Raw genomic sequence first — 20796 nt, forward strand, 5'->3', positions numbered from 1 at the left:
GAGTGCAATGATGTGATCTCAGCTCACTGCAACCTCCGCCTACTGGGTTCAAGCGATTCTCCTGCCTCAGCCTCCCGAGAAGCTGGGATTACAGGCATGCACCACCACGTCTGACCAATTTTGTATTTTGAGTAGAGACGGGGTTTCACCATGTTGACTATACTGGTCTCAATCTCCCGACCTCAGGTGATCTGCCCGCCTTGGCCTTCCAAAGTGCTGGGATTACAGGCGTAAGCCACCTCACCTGGCTGCTAATTTTTTTAATTTTGTAGAGCTGGGTTTCACTGTTTCCCAGGGTAGTCTCAAACTCCTAGCCTCAAGTAATCCTGCTTTGGTTTCCCAAAATGCTGGGATTATAGGCATGAACTACTGAGCCTGGCCCTATGCCCTGTTTAAGAAGTTTTTGTTTTCCTCACATTCAAAAACATATTTTAAAAATTTGACACTAATTTTTTTCTCTACATGAACATAGGTGATGCCATGGAGAGCAGCAAGCCTGAACCAGTGCAGGTTGTTTTGGTTCAGAAAGAACAACATTCCTTTGAGCTAGATGAGAAAGCCTTGGCCAGCATCCTCTTGCAGGACCACATCCGAGATCTTGATGTGGTGGTGGTTTCAGTGGCTGGTGCCTTCCGAAAGGGCAAGTCTTTCATTCTGGATTTTATGCTACGATACTTATATTCTCAGGTAAGATAGAATTATTTTATTTCAAGTAAAAAGTGAGACTTTAATGTTCAAAAAAGCAAAATAAGCTCATAGATTATCCTTGATGCATAAAATTTTCAATTAAGATTTAATGGAAATTTCTTACTTCTCCTGTAGAAGGAAAGTGGCCGTTCAAATTGGTTGGGTGACCCAGAAGAACCGTTAACAGGATTTTCATGGAGAGGGGGTTCTGATCCAGAAACCACTGGGATTCAGATCTGGAGTGAAGTTTTCACTGTGGTGAAGCCAGGTGGGAAGAAGGTAAGGATGAAAATGACATACAGATTAACAAAAACAACTATAAAATGTGAACTTTGGCATGTATTGTGTTAATCCAATTAAAAAACCTTTTATCACAGAATTTAAAATGGATAAAGTAAGAATTAATGTTAAAAGTCTCTGTTTTATCCTGAAATTTCAGTCTGTTGTAGATAAGTAGGATTTTCTGACACAGATATGAAAAGTTATAGCTCTGATGTTTAGCTGTAGTCTCCTTGGTCTGCTGATTGCATTATTTAAATTTTTTGGAAAAGCATTTTTGCCAAAAGCTGTGCAGACGTTTTCCTTTGTACTTAGCAGTACTTTATGTTGTATTGCTTAGAGCCATGTAGGATTTTAAGATTCAATTAAAAAATTATTAATCTGTTGCTGACTCTGTTAATTCCTATTTCAACCTGTTTTTCCTTGAATAATTCAGATTACAACTTCTTGTGTATGACAGCGTTCCTTCACACACTGTTTTTGTGGGTGTGTGTATATCCAACTTGGGGAGAATTTAAAAAACACATAGCTTTTTAATTTGTTTGAAACAAACTGTTTCTGCCTGTTCTGCCTGTTACATTTTGTGTTCTTTACCAACTAAAGAAGCCACGGGCATTTTGAGTTTTATATTGTGTTTTCCACTGGTATATACCTGTTGATTTGTTTATGCCTTTTATTAACTGCAATTTTCTGAATTTTTTTTTTTTTAGTAAAAGGAAAGAAGATGTGAAAACAAAAACCTTTTATGAAAGCAAATGATTTAAACATATTGATTGTCTTTATGATTCGTAAAAAAAATGCATGAATATAGTTTGAAAGGTCATACTGAAAGTCTTCCAACAGAAAGCAACTGTCATATGTGTTATTCTCCTCTCTGCCTCATTTTTACTTCCCAGAGGCTGATGTTCTTACCTGTTATCACTTGTTCTTTACTTCCTTACTCCTGTATGAGTGATACAGACCTGGCCGCTGTTGTTCTGGGAGTTGAGCAGGGAAATCACATTGGCGATCTCACTGTTCAGAAAGTGGGCATTCACTACCCCCCAGCTATCAGTAGGGCTTCTTAACCCCAGTCTCATCCATGCCAGATAATGTATGGCCATAGAGCCTCTTCACAGATTTCTCTGTAAGGGTCGGGAGGAGTAAGTCATAAGTCATGTGTTTCTTTCTTTTTTTTTTTTTTGAGACGGAGTCTTGCTCTGTCATGCAGGCTGGAGTGCAGTGGCCTGATCTTGGCTCACCACAACCTCTGCTTCCTGGGTTCAAGTGATGCTCTTGCCTCAGCCTCCTGAGTTCCTGGGATTACAGACGCACGCCACCACGCCCAGCTAATTTTTGTATTTTTAGTAGAGATGGGGTTTCACCATGATGGTCAGGCTGGCCTCGAACTCCTGACCTCATGATCCGTTCACCTTGGGCTCCCAAAGTGCTGGGATTACAGGCGTGAGCCACTGCACCCGGCTGTCATGTGTTTCTTATACAGACTTCTTTCATCCATTTCATCTGTTTTAACTCCATCCTACAAGTATGCTTTCACAGCTATTTGTGCTTTTTTTTGTTGTTGTTTTTTGTTTTTGAGATGGAGTCCCGCTCTGTCACTCAGGGTGGTGTGCCATGGCGCGATCTCAGTTCACTGCAATCTCCACCTCCACCTCCTGGATTTAGGGAATTCTCCTGCCTCAGCCTCCCGAGTAGTTGGGATTACAAGCATGTACCACCATGTTTAGCTAATTTTTGTATTTGTAGTAGACATGGGGTTTCACCATCTTGGCCAGGCTGGTCTTGAATTCCTGACCTCAGGTGATCCTCAGCCTGTCGAAGTGCTGGGATTACAGGTGTGAGCCACCGCACCTGGCCAGGAACTTTTTAGGAAAAAGAGAATAGGTCAAGTGAGGTGGCTCACGCCTATAATCCCAGCACTTTGGGAGGCTGAGATGGGAGAATCACTTCAGGCCAAGAGTTTGAGACCAGCCTGTGCAGCATAGTGAGACCCCATCTCTACAAGAAATAAAATAAGCTGCGTGTGATGGCACTCACCTGTAATCCCAGCTACTTGGGAAGGCTGAGGTGGGAGGATGACTTGAGCCCAGGAGGTCAAGAGTGAGACCCTGTCTCAAAAAAAAAAGAAAAAGGAGAATATAGGATAATAAGGAGTTATAATATTGAAATTTTTAATTTTTTTTTTTTTTTTTTTTTTTTTTTGAGACGGAGTCTCGCTCTTGTTACCCAGGCTGGAGTGCAATGGCGCAATCTCGGCTCACCGCAACCTCCGCCTCCTGGGTTCAGGCAATTCTCCTGCCTCAGCCTCCTGAGTAGCTGGGATTACAGGCACGCACCACCATGCCCAGCTAATTTTTTTGTATTAGTAGAGACGGGGTTTCACAATGTTGACCAGGATGGTCTCGATCTCTCGACCTCGTGATCCACCCGCCTCGGCCTCCCAAAGTGCTGGGATTGCAGGCTTGAGCCACCGCGCCCGGCCTTAATTTTTTTTTGAGACAAAGTCTCATTCTTGTTGTCCAGGCTAGAGTGCAGTGGTGCGATCTTGGCTACTGCAACCTCTGCCTCCTGGGTTCAAGTCATTCTCCTACCTCAGCCTCCCAAGTAGCTGAGATTACAGGCATATGCCACCACACCTGGCTAATTTTTGTATTTTTAGTCGAGACAGGGTTTCATCATCTTGGCCAGGCTGGTCTTGAACTCCTGACCTTGTGATCCACCCATCTTGGCCTCCCAAAGTGCTGGGATTACAGCCATGAGCCACTGCACCTGGCCTAGTCTTTTAATTTTTAAAATAATTTTTATTGAGATAAAATTGACATTCCATTTCTTTCCTCCTAGCTTTTGTGTTATGGTCACTTATTTTTATTTTATTTTTTGAGATAAGGTCTCCTCTGTCTTCTAGACTGGAGCGCAGTGACATGATCATGGCTTACTATAGCCTCGACTTCCCAGGCTCAGGTGATCTTCCCACCTCAGCCTCCTGAACAACTGGAACCACAGGCATTGCTCCACCATGCCCACCTAATTTTTTATATTTTTTATAGAGATGGGGTTTTGCCATGTTGCCCAGTCTGGAACAGTCAGTTATCTTAAAGACATTTAAATTAAAGAGTCATGTGTTACCCATGTAGTTACCATTAGCCTTGCTCTTTATTTTTCAATTTGTCTGGTGTCATTTTTTCTTCAGCCCGAAGGACTTCCTTTTATATTTTGAAGCACTGATCTGTTGGTATTGAATTCTTTTAGCCTTCATACATCTGAAAAATCTTTATTTTGCCTTTTTTTTGGAAAATATTTACTCTTGAGTATAGAATTTTAGGCCGACATATTTTTCTCAGTACTTTAAAGGTGTTGCCCTATTGCCTTTTTGCTGACATTGTTTCTTTTTTTTTTTTGAGATGGAGTCTGCTCTGTTGCTCAGGCTAGAGTGCAGTGATACAATCTCGACTCACTGCACCCTCTGCCTCCTGGGTTCAAGCAATTTTCCTGTCTCAGCCTTCCAAGTAGCTGGGACTATAGGTGCATGCCACCACACTCAGCTAATTTTTGTATTTTTGGTAGAGATGGGGGTTTCACCATATTGGTTAGGCTGGTCTCGATCTCCTGACCTCAGGTTATCCACCTGCCTAGGCCTCCCAAAGTGCTGGAATTACAGGCATGAGCCACTGTGCCCAGCCTGCTAACATTGTTTCTGACAAGAAATAAACTGTTATTTTTATTTTTGTTCTGTCATACCTAATACAACTTTTTTGTCTGGTTGTTGTTTTTTTTAATTAAAAAAATTTTTTTTGTTGGTACATAGGTATATATATTTATGGGGTATGTCAGGTTGCTTTTAAGATTTTCTCTTGGCCGGGCATGGTGGCTCACGTCTGTAACCCTAGCACTTTGGGAGGCCGAGGCGGGTGGATCACTTGAGGTCAGGAGTTCGAAACCAGCCTGTCCAACATGGCGAAACCCCGTCTCTACTAAAAATACAAAATTAGCCGGGGCATGGTGGTGCATGCCTGTAATCCCAGCTACTCAGGAGGCTGAGGCAGGAGAATTGTTTGAACCTGGGAGACGTAGGTTGTAGTGAGCCAAGATTGTGCCACTGCACTCCAGCCTGGGCAACAAGAGCAAAACTCCATTCCAAAAAAAAAAGATTTTCTCTTTATCACTGTTTTTGAGCAAATTATGATGTGTTTTGGTGTAGTTCATCTTACTAGTGTGTGGGTTTTGTTGAGCTTCTTGAATTTGCAGACATAATAATTTTTATCAAATTTGGACTTTTTTTTTTTTTTTTTGAGATGAAATCTCAGTTTGTTGCCCAGGCTGGAGTGCAGTGGCTCAGTCTCGGCTCACTGCAATGTCTGCCTCCTTGGTTCAAGCAATTCTCCTGCCTCAACCTCCTGAATAGCTGGAATTACAGGCGCACGCCTCCATGCCTGGCTAATTTTTGTATTTTTAGTAGAGATGGGGTTTCACTGTGTTGCCCAGGCTGGTCTTGAATTCCTGAGCTCAGGCAATCTCCCCCCGTCATTCTCCCAAAGTGCTAGGATTAAAGGCGTGAGCCACCGTGCACGGCCAAATTTGGACACTTTTGAGGTTATTATTTCTTCAAATTTGGTCTCTTATTCCCTTTGGAGACTCCTATTGCATGTGTATCTCACTGCTTGAAGTTGTTCCACAGCTTGTTGATGCTTTGTTCATTTAAAAAAATTATTGGGCTGGGCATGGTGGCGCACGCCTGTAATCCCAGCACTTTGGGAGGTCAGGGTGGCTGGATCACCTGAGGTCAGGAGTTCCAGACCAGCTTGACCAACATAGTGAAACCCCATCTCTACTAAATACAGAAAATAGCCAGGTGTGGTGGCACATGCCTGTAATCCCAGCTACTTGGGAGGCTGAGGCAGGAGAATCACTTGAACCTAGGAGGTGGAGGTTGCAGTGAGCTGAGATTGTGTCACTGCACTCCAGCCTGGGCAACAAGAGCAAAACTCCATCTCAAAAAAAAATGAATGAATGAATGAATAAATGGAGGCTGAGGTGAGCAGATCACGAGGTCAGGAGATTGAGACCATCCTGGCCAACATGGTGAAACCCCGTCTCTACTAAAAATACAAAAATTAGCTGTGTGTGGCAGTGCATGCCTGTAATCCCAGCTACTCGGGAGGCTGAGGCAGGAGAATTGCTTGAACTCAGGAGGCAGAGGTTGCAGTGAGCTGAGATTGTACTGCACTCCCAGCCTGGGTGACAGAGCGAGACTCTCTCAAAAAAAAAAAAAAAGAAAAAATCTTATTTTTCTCTGTTTTCTTGTGGACAGTTTCTAGGTATTCAAGTTTACTAATCTTTTATAACCTGCTATTAATCCTGTCCAGTGTATTTTTCATTTCAGACATTATAATTTTCATCTCTAGCAGTTAAATTTAGGACTTTTTAAATCTTTTTTTTCTTTTAGATGATTCAGTTTCTGCATTCACTTTTAGTGTCTTTTATGTCACTTTTTGAATATATGTAGTACAGTTATACAGAATACTGTTTTAAATTTGTTTTTGGCCAGGCATGGTGGCTCATGCCTGAAATTCCAGCACTTTGGGAGGTGAGGCAGGTGGATCACTTGAGGTCAGGAGTTTGAGACCAGCCAGGCTAACATGGTGAAACCCTGCCTCTACTAAAAATACAAAAATTAGTTGGGCGTGGTGGTGGGTACCTGTAATCCCAGCTACTTGAGAAGCAGAGGAAGGAGAATTGTTTGAACCCAAGAGGTGGAGGTTGCAGTGAGCTGAGATCGCGCCACTGCACTCCAGCGTGGCAACAGAGTAAGACTCTGTCTCCAAAAAAAAAAGTTGTTTTCTGTTAATTTTAACATCTATATTCTGAATCAGTTTTGATTATTTTTCTCCTCATTTGGGTTATATTTTTCTGCTTCTTGTATGTCTGCAAATTTTTGATGGGACATAGATTTGTGGATTTTCTCTTGTTGGGTGCTGGTTATTTTTGCATTCCTGTAAAATATCTAGCTTTATTCTGGGATTTAGTTAAGTAATTTGGAAACTCTTGAATTCCTCTGTTCTTGCTTTTTAGATTTGTTAAATGGGACCAGAGAGGGTTTAATTTAGAGCTCCAATCCTGGAGCTCACCTCGTTTCTCTTACCTTAGGGATATTCTTCATTACTTAATGTCCAGTGTCTTGAAAACTGTTTTTCATATATTTTTCTGTTATGTTTTGGTTTTAGGTGGGAGGGTAAGTTCTGTCTCTGTTACTCCATTTTGGCTGGAAGTGGAAGGTCCAACCTCTTCATTTTAGAGATGCTATGATAAAAAGACCAAGTGAAGTTACTGTTAGCACGGGCATTCCAAGGCCCTGTGACTTTAAATTCAGGGTTAATATTTTGTCTCATGCCTTCTATCTTTTGTAATGTGTGGTTGATATTTTCTTTTCTTTTTTTTTTAAGACAGGGTCTTGCTCTGTCACCTAGGCTAGAGTGCAGTGGTGGGATCTCTGCTCACTGCAACCTCTGCCTTCCAGGTTCAAGTGATTCTTGTGCCTTGGTATCCTGAGTTGCTGGGACTATAGGTGCGCTCCACCACATCTGGCTAATTTTCGTATTTTTGTAGAGTTGGGGGTCTTACCGCGTTGGCCAGGCTGGTCTTGAACTCCTGAACTCAGGCAGTATGCCTGCCTTAGCCTCCCAAAGTGCTGGGATAGCAGGCATGAACCACCATGCCCAGCCTCATAATTTGTTTTTAAGAATAAATAATTATTTTTGATTGTGTGATCCTTCTCTATATAGTGGTAGGACCTAAGTAACTGATTTTGGTTTTTTACATTTACTATTGGGGCGTTTGGTATATTAATTCTTCTTAATAGTTTAGGAAATCTGTATGTTAGTAGTAAGGAAACTTTGTTTTTAGTTACATGATTTTTATAGCTCCTTCATTTTTTTATCCTGTTGAATTACCACCTTTGTAAAGCTCCATGCTTTTCATTGTCATCTGGGTTTTCTGCCTTAAAAAAAATTAGTATCTTTATTTTGTTTGTTTTAGGTTTTCAGGAAAATTAATTGGAAAGTGCCCAGTTCCCACACCTTCCTTCAGTTTGCTCTGTTTTTTACATCTTGTAAGAGTGTGATACATTTGTTACAATTAATATTTGAGCCAATATTTATATATTGGTATTAGCTAAAGCCCATAGTTTACTTTAGGGCTCACTCACTGTGTTGTAAATTGGATTTGGCAAGTGTATAGTGACATGTGTCTGCTATTACTGTATCATATAGAATAGTCAAACTGCCCTAACATTCTCTGTGATCTCCCCTATCTGTTCCTCTCTTCCTTGCCCGCAAAATCCTGTAACTACTGATCTTTTTACTGTTGCCATAGTTTTGCCTTTACCGGAATGTCATATAGTTAGAATCCTACAATATGCAGCCTTTTCAGATTGGTCTCTTTCACTTAGCAATGTGATTTTAAGATTCCTCCCAGTCTTTCATGTCTTGATAGTTGATTTTTAAAAATTGCTGAATAGTATTCTACATTATGAATGCACCACAGTTTGTTCATCCATTTGCCTGTTGAAGAACATCTTGGTTGCTTTGAAATTTTGACAATTAAGGATAAAGCTCCAGTAAATACTCATGTTTTGGTTTTTGTTGGGACATAAGTTTTCACCTCCTTTGGGTATATGCCAAGGAGTTTTTTTTTTTTGGAGACGGAGTTTCACACCGTTGCCCAGGCTATAGTGCAATGGTGCGATTTCGGCTCACTGCAACCTCCACCTCCCAGGTTCAAGTAATTCTCCTATCTCAGCCTCCCGAGTAGCTGGGATTACAGGCCCCCACCAACATGCCTGGCTAATTTTTGTATTTTTAGTAGAGACAGGGTTTCACCATCTTGGCCAGATTGGTCTTGAACTCCTGATCTCGTGATCCACCCACCTCGGCCTCCCAAAGTGCTGGGATTAGAGGCATGAGCCACTGTGCCTGGCCCTAAGGAGCATGATTGCTGGATATTATAGTAAGAGTATGTTTAATTTTCCAAGAAACTGCCAAATTGTCTTTCAAAGTGGCTGTACCATTTTGCATTCCTATCAGCAACTAATTGAAGTTATTTTTGCGCCCTATTGTTGCCAGCATTTGTTGTTTCAATGTTTTGGATTTTTATCATTCTTTTTTTTTTTTTTTTTTGAGACAGAGTTTTGCTTTTGTTGCCCAGTCTGGGTGCAATGGTGCGATCTGCAACATCCGCCTCCCAGGTTCAAGCAATTCTTCTGTCTCAGCCTCCTAAGTAGCTGGGATTACAGGCATGTGCCACCATGCCCGGCTAAGTTTTTGTATTTTTAGTAGAGACGGGATTTCTCCATGTTGATTAGGCTGGTTTCAAACTCCCAGCCTCAGGTGATCCATGCTTCTCAGCTTTCCACAGTGCTGGGATTACACATGTGAGCCACCATGCTCAGCTGGATTTTTGTCATTCTAATAGATGTGTAATGGTATCACATCATTGAGTTTCCTATTCTTTTAAAAAACATTATGCTCAAGCCTGGGCAACATGGCAAAACTTTGTCTCTACAAAAATAGAAAAATTAGCTGGGCCTGGTGGTGCACGCTTGTAGTCCCAGCTCCTTGGGAGGCTGAGATGGAAGGATTGCCTATGCCTGGGTGATAGAGGCTGTAATAAGCTGTGATTGTGCCACTATACTCCAAGCTAGGCGACAGAGTGAGACCCTGTCTCAAAAAACAAACAAGCAAACAAACAAAAAAACCCAAACCAAAAAAACGTGCTATGTTCAGCTGTGTGTAGTGGCGTGCACCTGTAGTTCCTGCTACTCAAGAAGGCTGGGGCAGGAGGATTGCCTGAGTCCAGGAGTTCAAGTCCAGCCAGGGAAACATAGTAAAACCCTATTTCTTTTAAACAAACAAACAAACAAACAAACAAACAAACAAAAAACAAGAAAAAAAACCCCAGCAGGATCAGGAGTGCTTTAAAAAGTCAATGTAATGTCAGATTGATAGCAATTTTTTTTTTTTGAGAGGGAGTCTCACTTTGTCACCCAGGCTGGAGTGCAGTGGTGCGATCTCAGCTCACTGCAACCTCTGCCTCCCAGGTTCAAGGGATTCTCCTGCTTCAGCCTCCTGAGAAGCTGGGACAACAGCCGCACACCACTACACCTGGCTAATTTTTATATTTTTAGTAGAGATAGGGTTTCACCAGACTAGCCAGGCTCGTCCTGACCTCAAGTGATCTGCCTGTCTTGGCCTTATAAAGTGCTGAGATTACAGGTGTGATCCACTGCGCTGAGCTGCCAGATTGTTAGCCTTTCTTTAGAAGTTAGCCTTTAGTATGATTGTCTTACTTTTTTATACTAAATGAGATATTAGCCTAGAAGAATCTGGTTTAAGAAGTAGATAATTTTCATTTATTTTTATTTCTTAATTAAAAATCACATTTAAAAATATATAGATTGGGTCTACTCTTTTTAACTGTTATGTAGTAATCATCATATTAATATACCACCTTGTAGTCACCCATTTTCCCTACTGAGAACATTTAGATTGCTTCCTTTATCTTTATTTTTGGTAATCCTTGCTACAGCGAACATCCTGATGGATGTCTTCTTGAGTAAACTGAGTGTTCAAGTGTGTCTTTGGGCCACAGTTTTAAAAATTGTGTCCATGACCCATTAGGGGTAGAAAAATTAATTTATTGGCTTGTGACCAGTATTTAAAAAAGAAAGTAGTAAAACAGAGTAGAAAGCATTAGAGTGTAGTACACATATAAATTAAGTTTCAACTTTTTATGTGTGTATTTGGTCATGATATAAAATACATTTCTTACCGTGGATGCTAGTCCCCTGGAAGTGGGATTGCTGGGTCTGAGGGGTGCCCCTTTCCCCTTTCTGAGTGCCTGTTTTAGCTGTTGCCAAATTGTTCTTGAAAGAGCTTATGGCAGTTTACTGTTTCACTCTATGGTGTGAGAATACCATTTCCCCAAATGTCTAGCACTTTATGTAAGTACACATATGACTCCTGTTCTTTAAAAAGTATTTCCCCTGTCTAGCCTCATTTTTTCTAGTTAGAAAATATATGCCATGATTAGCCCGTTTTAAATTGGGATATAATTTATATACTGTAAAATTCATCCTTTAGAAGTATACAAGTCACTGGTTTTTAGTGTACTCATGAGACTGTCCAGGTATCACCACAAATTCTATGGCATTTTCATCACCCCTGAAAGAAACCTAGTACCCATGAACAGTCACTCTCCATTTCCATTTCTCCTAGCCTTGGCAACTCCTAATCTACTTCCTTTCTGGATCTGTCTGCCTCTTCTGGACATTTCATATAAATGAAATTATATCATGTGATCTTTTATGTCTGGCCATCCTTACTTAGCCTAGTGTTCTCATGGCCCATGTATGTTGTAATCAGTACTTCACTCCTTTCCATGGCTGAATACTTTCCATTGTATATATATATATATGCCACATTTTGTTTATCTCTTTATCAGTTGATGGACATTTGGGTTGTTTCTACTTTTTGGCTATTATGAATATAATCCTGCCATGAACTTTCATGTGCAAGTTTTTGTGTAAACATATGTTTTCACTTTTTTGGATGATTACCTAAGAGTGAAGTGTCTCGGTCACATGACAACTCCATGATTAACCTTTCAAAAAACTGCCAAATAGTTTCTCAAGGCAGCTATACCAACCTGTATTTTCACCAGCAATGCATAAGTCTCCAGTGTCCATGAGTCTCCATGAGTCTTGGGAGGCTGAGGCACGAGAATCGCTTGAAACTGGGAGGTGGAGGTTGCAGTGAGCTGCGATCGCGCCACTGTACTCCAGCCTGGGCAACAAAGAGAGAGTTTGTCTAAAAAAAAAATAAAAGGCCAGGCATGGTGGCTCATGCCTGTAATCCTAGCACTTTGGGAGGCTGAGGCAGATGGATCTCTTAAGCTCAGGAGTTCAAGACCAGCCTGGGCAACACAATGAGACCCCCATCTCTAAAAAAATATGTATATACAAAATACAAAAATTTTTGCCAATACCTGATATTATTTGTCTTTTTGGCTACTGCAGCCAGCCCTAGTAGGTGTGAAGTGGTATCTCATTGTGTTTGTCTGTCTTTTTTTTTTTTTCTTGTGACAGGTTCTCACTCTGTTGCTTAGGCTGGAGTGCAGTGGTGCAGTCACAGCTCACTGCAGCCTTGTCCTCCTGGGCTCAAGTGAGACAGAGTCTTGCTCTGTTGCCCAGGCGGGAGTGCAGTGACATTGGCTCACTGCAGCCTCTGCCTCCCCGGGCTTAAGTGATCCTCCTGCCTTAGCCTCTGGAATAGCTGGGATTACAGGTATGTGCCACCATGCCTGGCTAATTTTTGTATTTTTTTTTGTTTGCTTTTTGTGTTTTGAGATGGAGTCTCGCTCTGTTGCCCAGGCTGGAGTACAGTGGCGCAATCTCGGCTCACTGCAACCTCTGCCTCCTGGGTGATACACCTGCCTCAGCCTCCCAAAGTGCTGGGATTACAGGTGTGAGCCACCGTGCCCCGCCTAATTTTTGTATTTTTGATAGAGACAGGATTTCACCTTGTTGGCTAGGCTGGTCTGGAACTCCTGGCTTCAAGTGATCCACCTGACTTGGCCTCCCTCCCAAAGTGTGGGAATTACAGGCATGAGCTACTGCGCCCTACCTGATTTTTAAATTATTTGTCAAGACAGGGTCTCATTATGTTGCCCAGGCTGGTATTGAACTCCTGAACTCCCAACATGGCCTCTCAAAATGTTGGTGTTATAGGTGTGAGCCACTGCATCTGGCCAAGATGAATATTTGTAGTTTGTTTTTCAACAACAAAAAACATCTAAATGACTGGCTGGATAATGAGCTAATTGCTTTCAACATTTGGCTGTTTCAATTGGTGGGGCAATTTTTGCCTTTCATATTGCTCTTATACCTCTGAGTCATCTTCAGTAGAGTGCTGTAGTCAAAGCAAAGCACCTAAATAGTTGTACAGAACCTACAAGGAAGTGCTTAAGGCTCATGTAAATATTACCTATACTTTTCAATTTCTCCTTTACATTTTCCTCCTTCTTACTTTAGCCTCTTTTATTTGTATTTTCCTTTTTTTTTTTTAGGTTGCAGTTGTTCTGATGGATACCCAGGGGGCATTTGACAGCCAGTCAACTGTGAAAGACTGTGCTACCATCTTTGCTCTAAGCACTATGACTAGTTCTGTTCAGGTAAAAACCACTTGACTTGGAAAAAAGTTTGCAAAGGAAATAAGATAAAGGGAGGAAATACAGTTTTGGTTATTCTGTTAACAGAATTTCTATGATGATATGTAAATATTATTTTTAAACTGTAGATTCAGTTAAGCTTTTAAAAGCTTGAGAAGGAGCCAAAGAATTTTTCCTCTTTGGTTATAATTATATATAATGTGTTTTAAGGAAAGTCCAGAAAATGGAAATTTATATCCATTACATCATATAGAAAATATAGATTTGATAAGAACTTAGGAAAACTATATTTTAAACTGTAAAGGAAGAGTTTTTTGATTTCAACCTTATGTGCATAATTTTCCAAAAGATAGATCATATTACTGTTTGAACAGGCCTCATGTTCTTATATGCAAGTCTTTAATTGTTCAAAGCTTCTGTCAGCCCTTAGGCTTATTTAGGATTTGTTTGAAGTAAACCAGAGAAGTATCAATCTGGATTTTTGTTTTCTAGATTTATAATTTATCCCAGAACATTCAGGAAGATGATCTTCAACAGCTACAGGTATATATTTCTCATAACAATTTTAGCGTCATATTATTTAAAAGTTTTAAGATTAAGAAAAATTTTACATCTGAGTAGTTTTTAGCAAAAGATTGAAATGTGGAGGAAGGTTTTTGGTTCATGGTAATTCTACACTGTATATTCATTGCTGGGGTGGAGCAGAGGTGGTCAGGGAAGGCCTTACTGATTTGAGCAGAGAATGAAAGAAAGTGGGGAAGTGAGTCCTTCAGATACATTTGGGTGGAAAACTGTTACAGGAGAGGAGCAGCTGCTGGAAGACAGACCCTGAAGGGAGTGTGCTTGGCAAGATCAAGGAATGGCAAGGAGGCTAGTGGGTAGGATTGGAGAGTGACAAGAAGGGGCTAAGTGATGAAGTTAGAGAGGCAGTGAGGTCCCGGTCATGCTGGGTCTTTTCCTCTGGGGCAGGTGGGAGCCATGGGAGGGTCTTCAGCAATGACGTTATCTGACATGTTGTAAAGGGATCATTCTGGCTGCCATGTTCAGAATAGATTTTTTTATTTATTTTATTTATTTTTTTTATTGCATTTTAGGTTTTGGGGTACATGTGAAAAACTTGCAAGGTTGTTGCATAGGTACATATGTGGCAGTGTGATTTGCTGCCTTCCTCCCCTTCACCTATATCTGGCATTTCTCCCCATGCTATCCCTCCCCAACTCCCCACCCCCCTCTATCCCCCCCTCCCCCCCAACAGACCCCAGTGTATAGTGCTCCCCTCCCTGTGTCCATGTGCAGAATAGATTTTTATGGGGAGGGTATATTCAGTAAGACTGATCACGGAGCTATTGCAATAATTCATATGAGGTTAAATAAATTAGTATTTTTAAATGCATGCCTGGAAAATAGTATGTGCTTAATAATTGCTAGCCCTTGTTTTTATTACTATTGCTATTATTATCATCCAGTGACTTCTCTTTTCCATAGCAGCGGTTCTTTTCCTTTGTTTCTTCTTTTTTTTTTGAGATGGAGTCTCACTCTGTGACCCAGGCTGGAGTGCAATGGCGTGATCTCGGCTCAGTGCAACTTCCGCCTCCTGCGTTCAAGCGATTCTCCTGCCTCAGCCTCCTGAGTAGCTGGGATTACAGGCACGTGCCACTGCGCCCGGCTAATTTTTGTATTTTTAGTAGAAATGGGGTTTCACCATCTTGGCCAGGCTGGTCTCGAACTCCTGACCTTGTGATCCACCTACCTTGGACTCCTAAAGTGCTGGGATTACAGGCGTGAGCCACTGTGCTTAGCAATTTTCATCTCTTTTTTATAGCAGTAGTTCTTATCTGTTTTTCCCATAAAATGCTCTTTCATGGGTATTCCCAGGGTTGGATGCAATTCCTAATATTGCTCTAATGCTGCTTCTCCCACTGACATTCAAGAAAACATCAGAATGTGAGTGAGTAAGGGCATCATTATTATAGGGATTACCTTGAATTAGTTCTATTTTATGTTTCTTTAAAAAAAACAAGGAGAATTCCTCCTAAACCTCGGTCCTTAATGTTGCTATGGCAATTGCCTGTACTTTATAATTAGACATTCTATTCCAGTTCCATGGCTCAGTGGTTGAGAGCTCTTGCTCTGTAAAACTTCCATCACAACTTGCGTTGGTCACCATTTCACCTGAAATTTATTCCTTACTTTCACACATTTTTCGAATGCTTACCTTGTGTGAGGTAGAGGACCAAGTGCCATAGATACATGTAAGGTCACATTCACAGGTACCAGGTGCTAGGACTTTAACATATTTTTCTTCAGGACACAGTTCATACCATAAGAGATAGTAAGTAGATTATGATGCACTTATGTAATTCACCTTTTTGTTTTTTTTGAGAGAGTCTCTGTCACCCAGGCTGGAGTGCAGAAATATGGTCTCAACTCACGGCAACCTCTGCATCCCCAGGTTCCAGCAATTCTTGTGCCTCAGCCTCCCAAATACCTGGGACTACAGGCATGCACCGCCATGCCTGCCTAATTTTCATATTTTTAGTAGAGATGGGGTTTCACCAATTGGTCAGGCTGATTTCTAACTTCTGACCTTAAGTGATCCAGCCACCTCAGCCTCTCAAAGTGCTAAGATTATAGGCGTGAGACACTGAGCCTGGCCTAATTCACCTTTGATGCTATTCTCAAGAGCTCCATCATACTCTGATTCCTCAAACCCCAGATATGTTTAAGCATCTCTTTCCCATAATCGTTTCAACATCAACCTTTCCTGATTCTTTTTATTGTATGCAGTTCTACATCTCCTGCAATGATTTTGTTACCTTGTGTTTTTTTTTTTTTTTGAAATGGAGTTTTGCTTTTTTTTTTTCCCTGAGACAGAGTCTTGCTCTGTCACCCAGGCTACAGTGGAATGGCGCAATCTTGGCTCACTGCAATCTCTAGCTTCCGGGTTCAAGCAGTTCTCCTGCCTCAGCCTCCTGAGTAGCTGGGATTATAAGCACCTGCCATCATGCCCGGCTGGTTTTTATGTTTTTAGTAGAGATGTGGTTTCACCAAGGCCAGGCTGGTCTCAAATTCCTGATCTCATGATCCACCTGCCTCAGCCTCCCAAAGTGCTGGGCTTACAAGTGTGAGCCACCACGTCCAGCTGTAGTTTCTCTCTTTTTACCCAGGCTGGAGTGCAATGGCACAATCTTGGCTCACTGCAACCTTTGCCTCCTGACTTTAAGTGATTCTCCTGCCTCAGCCTCCTGAGTAGCTGGGACTACAAGGCGAATGCCACCATGTCTGGCTTCTTCAGGCACTTGCATTGTTTTCCAAATTAATACATTAAATCCAAACCTTGGTTTATTTTTCAGTTCAGTACATTTCACATGGCTTGTTTCCTTTCCATTATAAATTATGACTTCATTTCATAGTAGCTTAAGCACTCTTCTTTAGTAAAGCAAATGTTCATACTTCCTGTAGAATTCAACTTGCTTAATTCTTGTAACTTTTTTTTTCTCATCTCACTTTGTCACCCAGGCTGGAGTGCAGTGGTGCGATCTTGGCTCACTGCAACCTCTGCCTCCTCAGTTCAAGCGATTCTCCTGCCTCAGCCTCCCCAGTAGCTGGGACTATAGCCGCTCGCCACCATGCCTGGCTTATTTTTGTATTTTTAGTAAAGATAGAGTTTCACCACATTGGCCAGACTGGTCTTGAACTCCTGACCTCAGGGAATTCCACCTGTCTTGCTCTCCCAAAGTGCTGGGATTGCAGGCATCTTACAACCTTTGAAATAGGTTCTTTGTTTTTTGCTAATGTCTCTCCCTATTTTCCTGTTAGGCAATATGATTTCTTTTCTTTTATCTCAATTCAAAATTTGCATTTTTATTTTTACTTTTATTTACTTGTCTATTTTTTTGAGACAAGGTCTCACCCTGTTGCCTGGGCTACAGGGCAGTGGTATGATCATGGCTCACTGCAGCCTTGACCTTCCAGACCCAAGTAGAGGTAGATCCTCCTACTTCAACCTCCCAAGTAGCTGAGACCACAGGCATGTACCACCACACCTAGCTTTGTTATTTTATTATTGTAGAGATGAGGTGTCCCCATATTTGCCACTGCACTTAATGGACAGAGGATTTGTCTCAAATGACAAGGCTGATGGTAGACTCAGCAACTGCATAATATAAATGTTACAAAGGAGAAAATAGTATGCCTGGAAATCCAAAGAATCAACTAGAAAACTATTTAGAGCTTGAAAAATAATTAAGGTATCTATCACAAAATACAGATTAAAAAATCATTAGGTTTTCCTCTCTACTAACAATAACCAGTTTAAAAATGTAGTGGAAAATGACTATAGCAACAAAATATTGAAAGCAGAATAAACTTAAGAAGATATATATGGAGCACTTCAGAATTGTATGAAGCATATAAAAGATTTAGCCACATGTAGAAATATGCCTTGTTTCTTCTATATGGGGATAATAGCCAACATATATTTATGACTTACTTTGTACTAGACACTGCTGTATATTATAAACATTATCTCCTTTGAGACTATTACAAGGTTGTCAGTTCTTGCCCACTAAACAAAATCATAAAGGCATTATTTTGGGAACTTGACAGAATTGTTATGAAATTAATTTGGAAAGTTAAATTGTAAAACAGCCAAGGAAATTACAGGGGGTAGGAAAAACATGAGATAATTGACTTAGTACATATTATAAATCTGTAATTACAAGAACATGGCATTGGTTCAGGAAAAAAATCAACTGGTGTGCTGTACTTATGATATACTACATTTTCATATATTTTATTCTACTTAAGAATATATACACATATACCATAAAGGATAGATCAGTCAATAAATGGTGTTAGGATAGTTGGCTATGTATTTAGATAAGTTAGAAATTATATTCCTCTTTGGGATGCTGAGGCAGGCTGATCACCTGAGTTTGGGAGTTTGAGACCAGCCTGGCCAACATGTTGAAACCCCATCTCTACTGAAAGTACAAAAAAAAAAAAATTAGCTAGTTGTGGTGGCACATGCCTGTAATCCCAGCTACTCAGGAGGCTAAGCCTGAGAATCACTTGAACCCAGGAGGCAAAGGTTGAAGTGAGCCAAGATCACACTACTGCACTCCAGCCTGGGCAACAGAGTAAGACTCTGTCTCAAAAAAAAAGAAAATCATGTTTCTGCCTTGTACTATATACAAAAATTCCAGATAGACCAGATAGATTAAATATGTTGATGTAAAAAAAAAAATCACAGCTGGGTGTGTGGTGGCTCATGCCTGTAATCCCAGCACTTTGGGAAGCTGAGGAGGGTGAGTCACGAGGTCAGAGTTCGAGACCAGCCTGGCAAACATGGTGAAACTCCTTCTCTACTAAAAATACAAAAATTAGCTGGGTGTGGATGTTCAGGCAGAACCTGAATATTAATATTTCTGCAATGAAATACATTACCAATGAAATGGGGGTAAAGAAGCCTATAAAAAGCTTCATGTCAGTTCAAGGCAGGTTTTTCTTCCAAGTTAGTTTCCCACCTCACGTGGATTTTTAGTAATTTTTTTTTTTGACACAGAGTCTTCCTCTGTCATCCAGGCTGGAGTGCAGTGGCTCGATTGTGGCTCACTTCATCCTCTGCCTCCCCAGTTCAAGTGATTCTGCTCCCTTGGCCACCTGAGTAGCTGGGACTGCAGGTGCATGCCACCACATTCGGCTAATTTTTTTCGTACTTTTGGTAGAGACAGGGTTGCACCATGTTGGTCAGACTGGTCTCGAACTCCTGACCTGAAATGGTCTGCCTGCCTCGGCCTCCCAAAGTGCTGGGATTACAGGTGTGAGCCACTGTGCCTGGCTTTTTCTTTTTCTTTCTTTTTTGTTTTTTGAGACAGAGTCTCATTCTACTGCCCAGGCTGGAGTGCAGTGGTGCGATCTCAGCTCACTGAAACCTCCACCTCCCAGGCTTAAGTGATTCTCCTGCCTTAGCCTCCTAAGAAGCTGGGATTATAGGTGCTCGCTACCATGCCCAATTTTTGTATTTTTAGTGAGACAGGGTTTTGCTCTGTTGGCCAAGCTGGTCTCGAACTCTTGACATCAAGTGATTTGCCTGCCTTTGCCTCCCAAAGTGTGGGATTACAGGCATGAATCATAGCACCCAGCCCTGCTAAGAGGCTTTTCTCAAATGTCTAGCTGATAGTCCTTGACTACTTGTTTAAGAGAAAGCCACTAACAATTGAACTAGGAGCTTCGATAAGAGGATAGGCCTTGTGTACTGGTTTGGATCACAATGAAGTAGGTGGTTGGGCAAGGTTATCTAGCTATTTTGTTGCCAGCTCCCAAATATCTGTGTTCTACAGATCTTTATTCTTGGGTTGTCAATTTCCCTAGAGAAAATTTCTTTAAACTCCTGCCTTGGTGGGTAGAAGCTTGCTGTGGCACCTAGTAGGGTGAGAAGGCTGAGTCCCACCACTCAATATGACTTAATACCTGTTTCCAGGAAGGTAGGAGACTTACTCCTAACCTCAGCTGAGTTTGGTATCTAAGTCTAGATTTTTTTTTTGGATTTATCTTCATATACTACACTTCCCATCTTCTGTGGAGAAAGGAAAAGTGTGAGAGTGAGAGAGGGGAACCTGGGAGTGTAGGTGCTTTCTCCTAAGACTCACATAGTTCCCAGTTGTCAGCGCACTTCTACACCTCCTCTTGTAAGGTAACTGCATGCTTATAATTTCTGAGCATTTCAGGGATTCTACTGAGAGAATCTGCTTATTCCTTGTTTGACCCCTGCCTCTTCCAGATTTCTTAGCAGAACAGAGAAAGCCAAAACTTGAGACAGTTCTAATTTGTCTCGTTTGTCTGTTTTTCCTCTAGAATGTTTCTGACAGCTCTTTTCTGTAGGCTTCTTTATCCTGTTTATTTATTTATTTACTTTTAAACTTTGTTTTGTTATGCTTTTAGTGAGGCTTCCTGAAGAAGTGGAGGTAAATATACAGGTAAACCTTAACCTTAAAGAATTCAGTCATTTTAGGCCAGGTGCGGTGGTTCACGCCTGTAATCCCAGAACTTTGGGAAGCCGAGGTGGGTGGATCACCTGAGGTCAGAAGTTTGAGACCAGCCTGACCAATATGGTGAAACCCCATCTCTACTAACAATACAAAAATTAGCCGGGCATGGTAGCGTGCGCCTGTCGTCCCAGCTCATCGGGAGGCTGAGACAGGAGAATTGCTTTTACCTGTGAGGCAGAGGTTGCAGTAAGTCAAGATCATGCCACTGTACTCCAGCCTGGGTGACAGAGAGAGACTCTGTCTCAAAAAAACCCAAAAAAGCAGAATTCAGTCATTTGAATATATATATATATATTTTTTTTTTTCTTTTTTTGAGATGGAGTCTCACTCTCTTGCCCAGGCTGGAGTGTAATGGCGCAATCTCGGCTCACTGCAACCTCTACCTCCCAGGTTCAAGCAATTCTCCTGCCTCAGCCTACCGAGTAGCTGGGATTACAGGCATGTGCCACCATGCCTGGCTAATTTTTCGTAGTTTTAGTAGAGATGGGGTTTCGCCATGTTGGTCAGGCTGGTTGCGAACTCCCGACCTCGTAATCTGCCTGCCTTGGCCTCCCAAAAT

At 41.5% G+C, this 20796-nt stretch overlaps 1 protein-coding gene across 1 annotated transcript in view; it reads left to right on the forward strand.

The window, feature by feature from the left end:
* Nucleotides 1–20796, forward strand: part of ATL3 (atlastin GTPase 3) — a 55056-nt gene that overhangs the window by 13293 nt on the left and 20967 nt on the right. Inside the window, exons 2-5 of the mRNA XM_012463154.2 lie at nucleotides 473–687; nucleotides 823–966; nucleotides 13084–13188; nucleotides 13678–13728. Coding sequence (XP_012318577.1) covers nucleotides 473–687; nucleotides 823–966; nucleotides 13084–13188; nucleotides 13678–13728 — 515 coding nt within the window. The remainder of the gene's footprint in view (nucleotides 1–472; nucleotides 688–822; nucleotides 967–13083; nucleotides 13189–13677; nucleotides 13729–20796) is intronic.

Source organism: Aotus nancymaae, unplaced genomic scaffold (genome assembly GCF_030222135.1).
Source record: "Aotus nancymaae isolate 86718 unplaced genomic scaffold, 86718_ANA_hifiasm-v0.15.2.pri h1tg000059l, whole genome shotgun sequence".
NCBI classification, from domain to species: Eukaryota; Metazoa; Chordata; class Mammalia; order Primates; family Aotidae; genus Aotus; species Aotus nancymaae.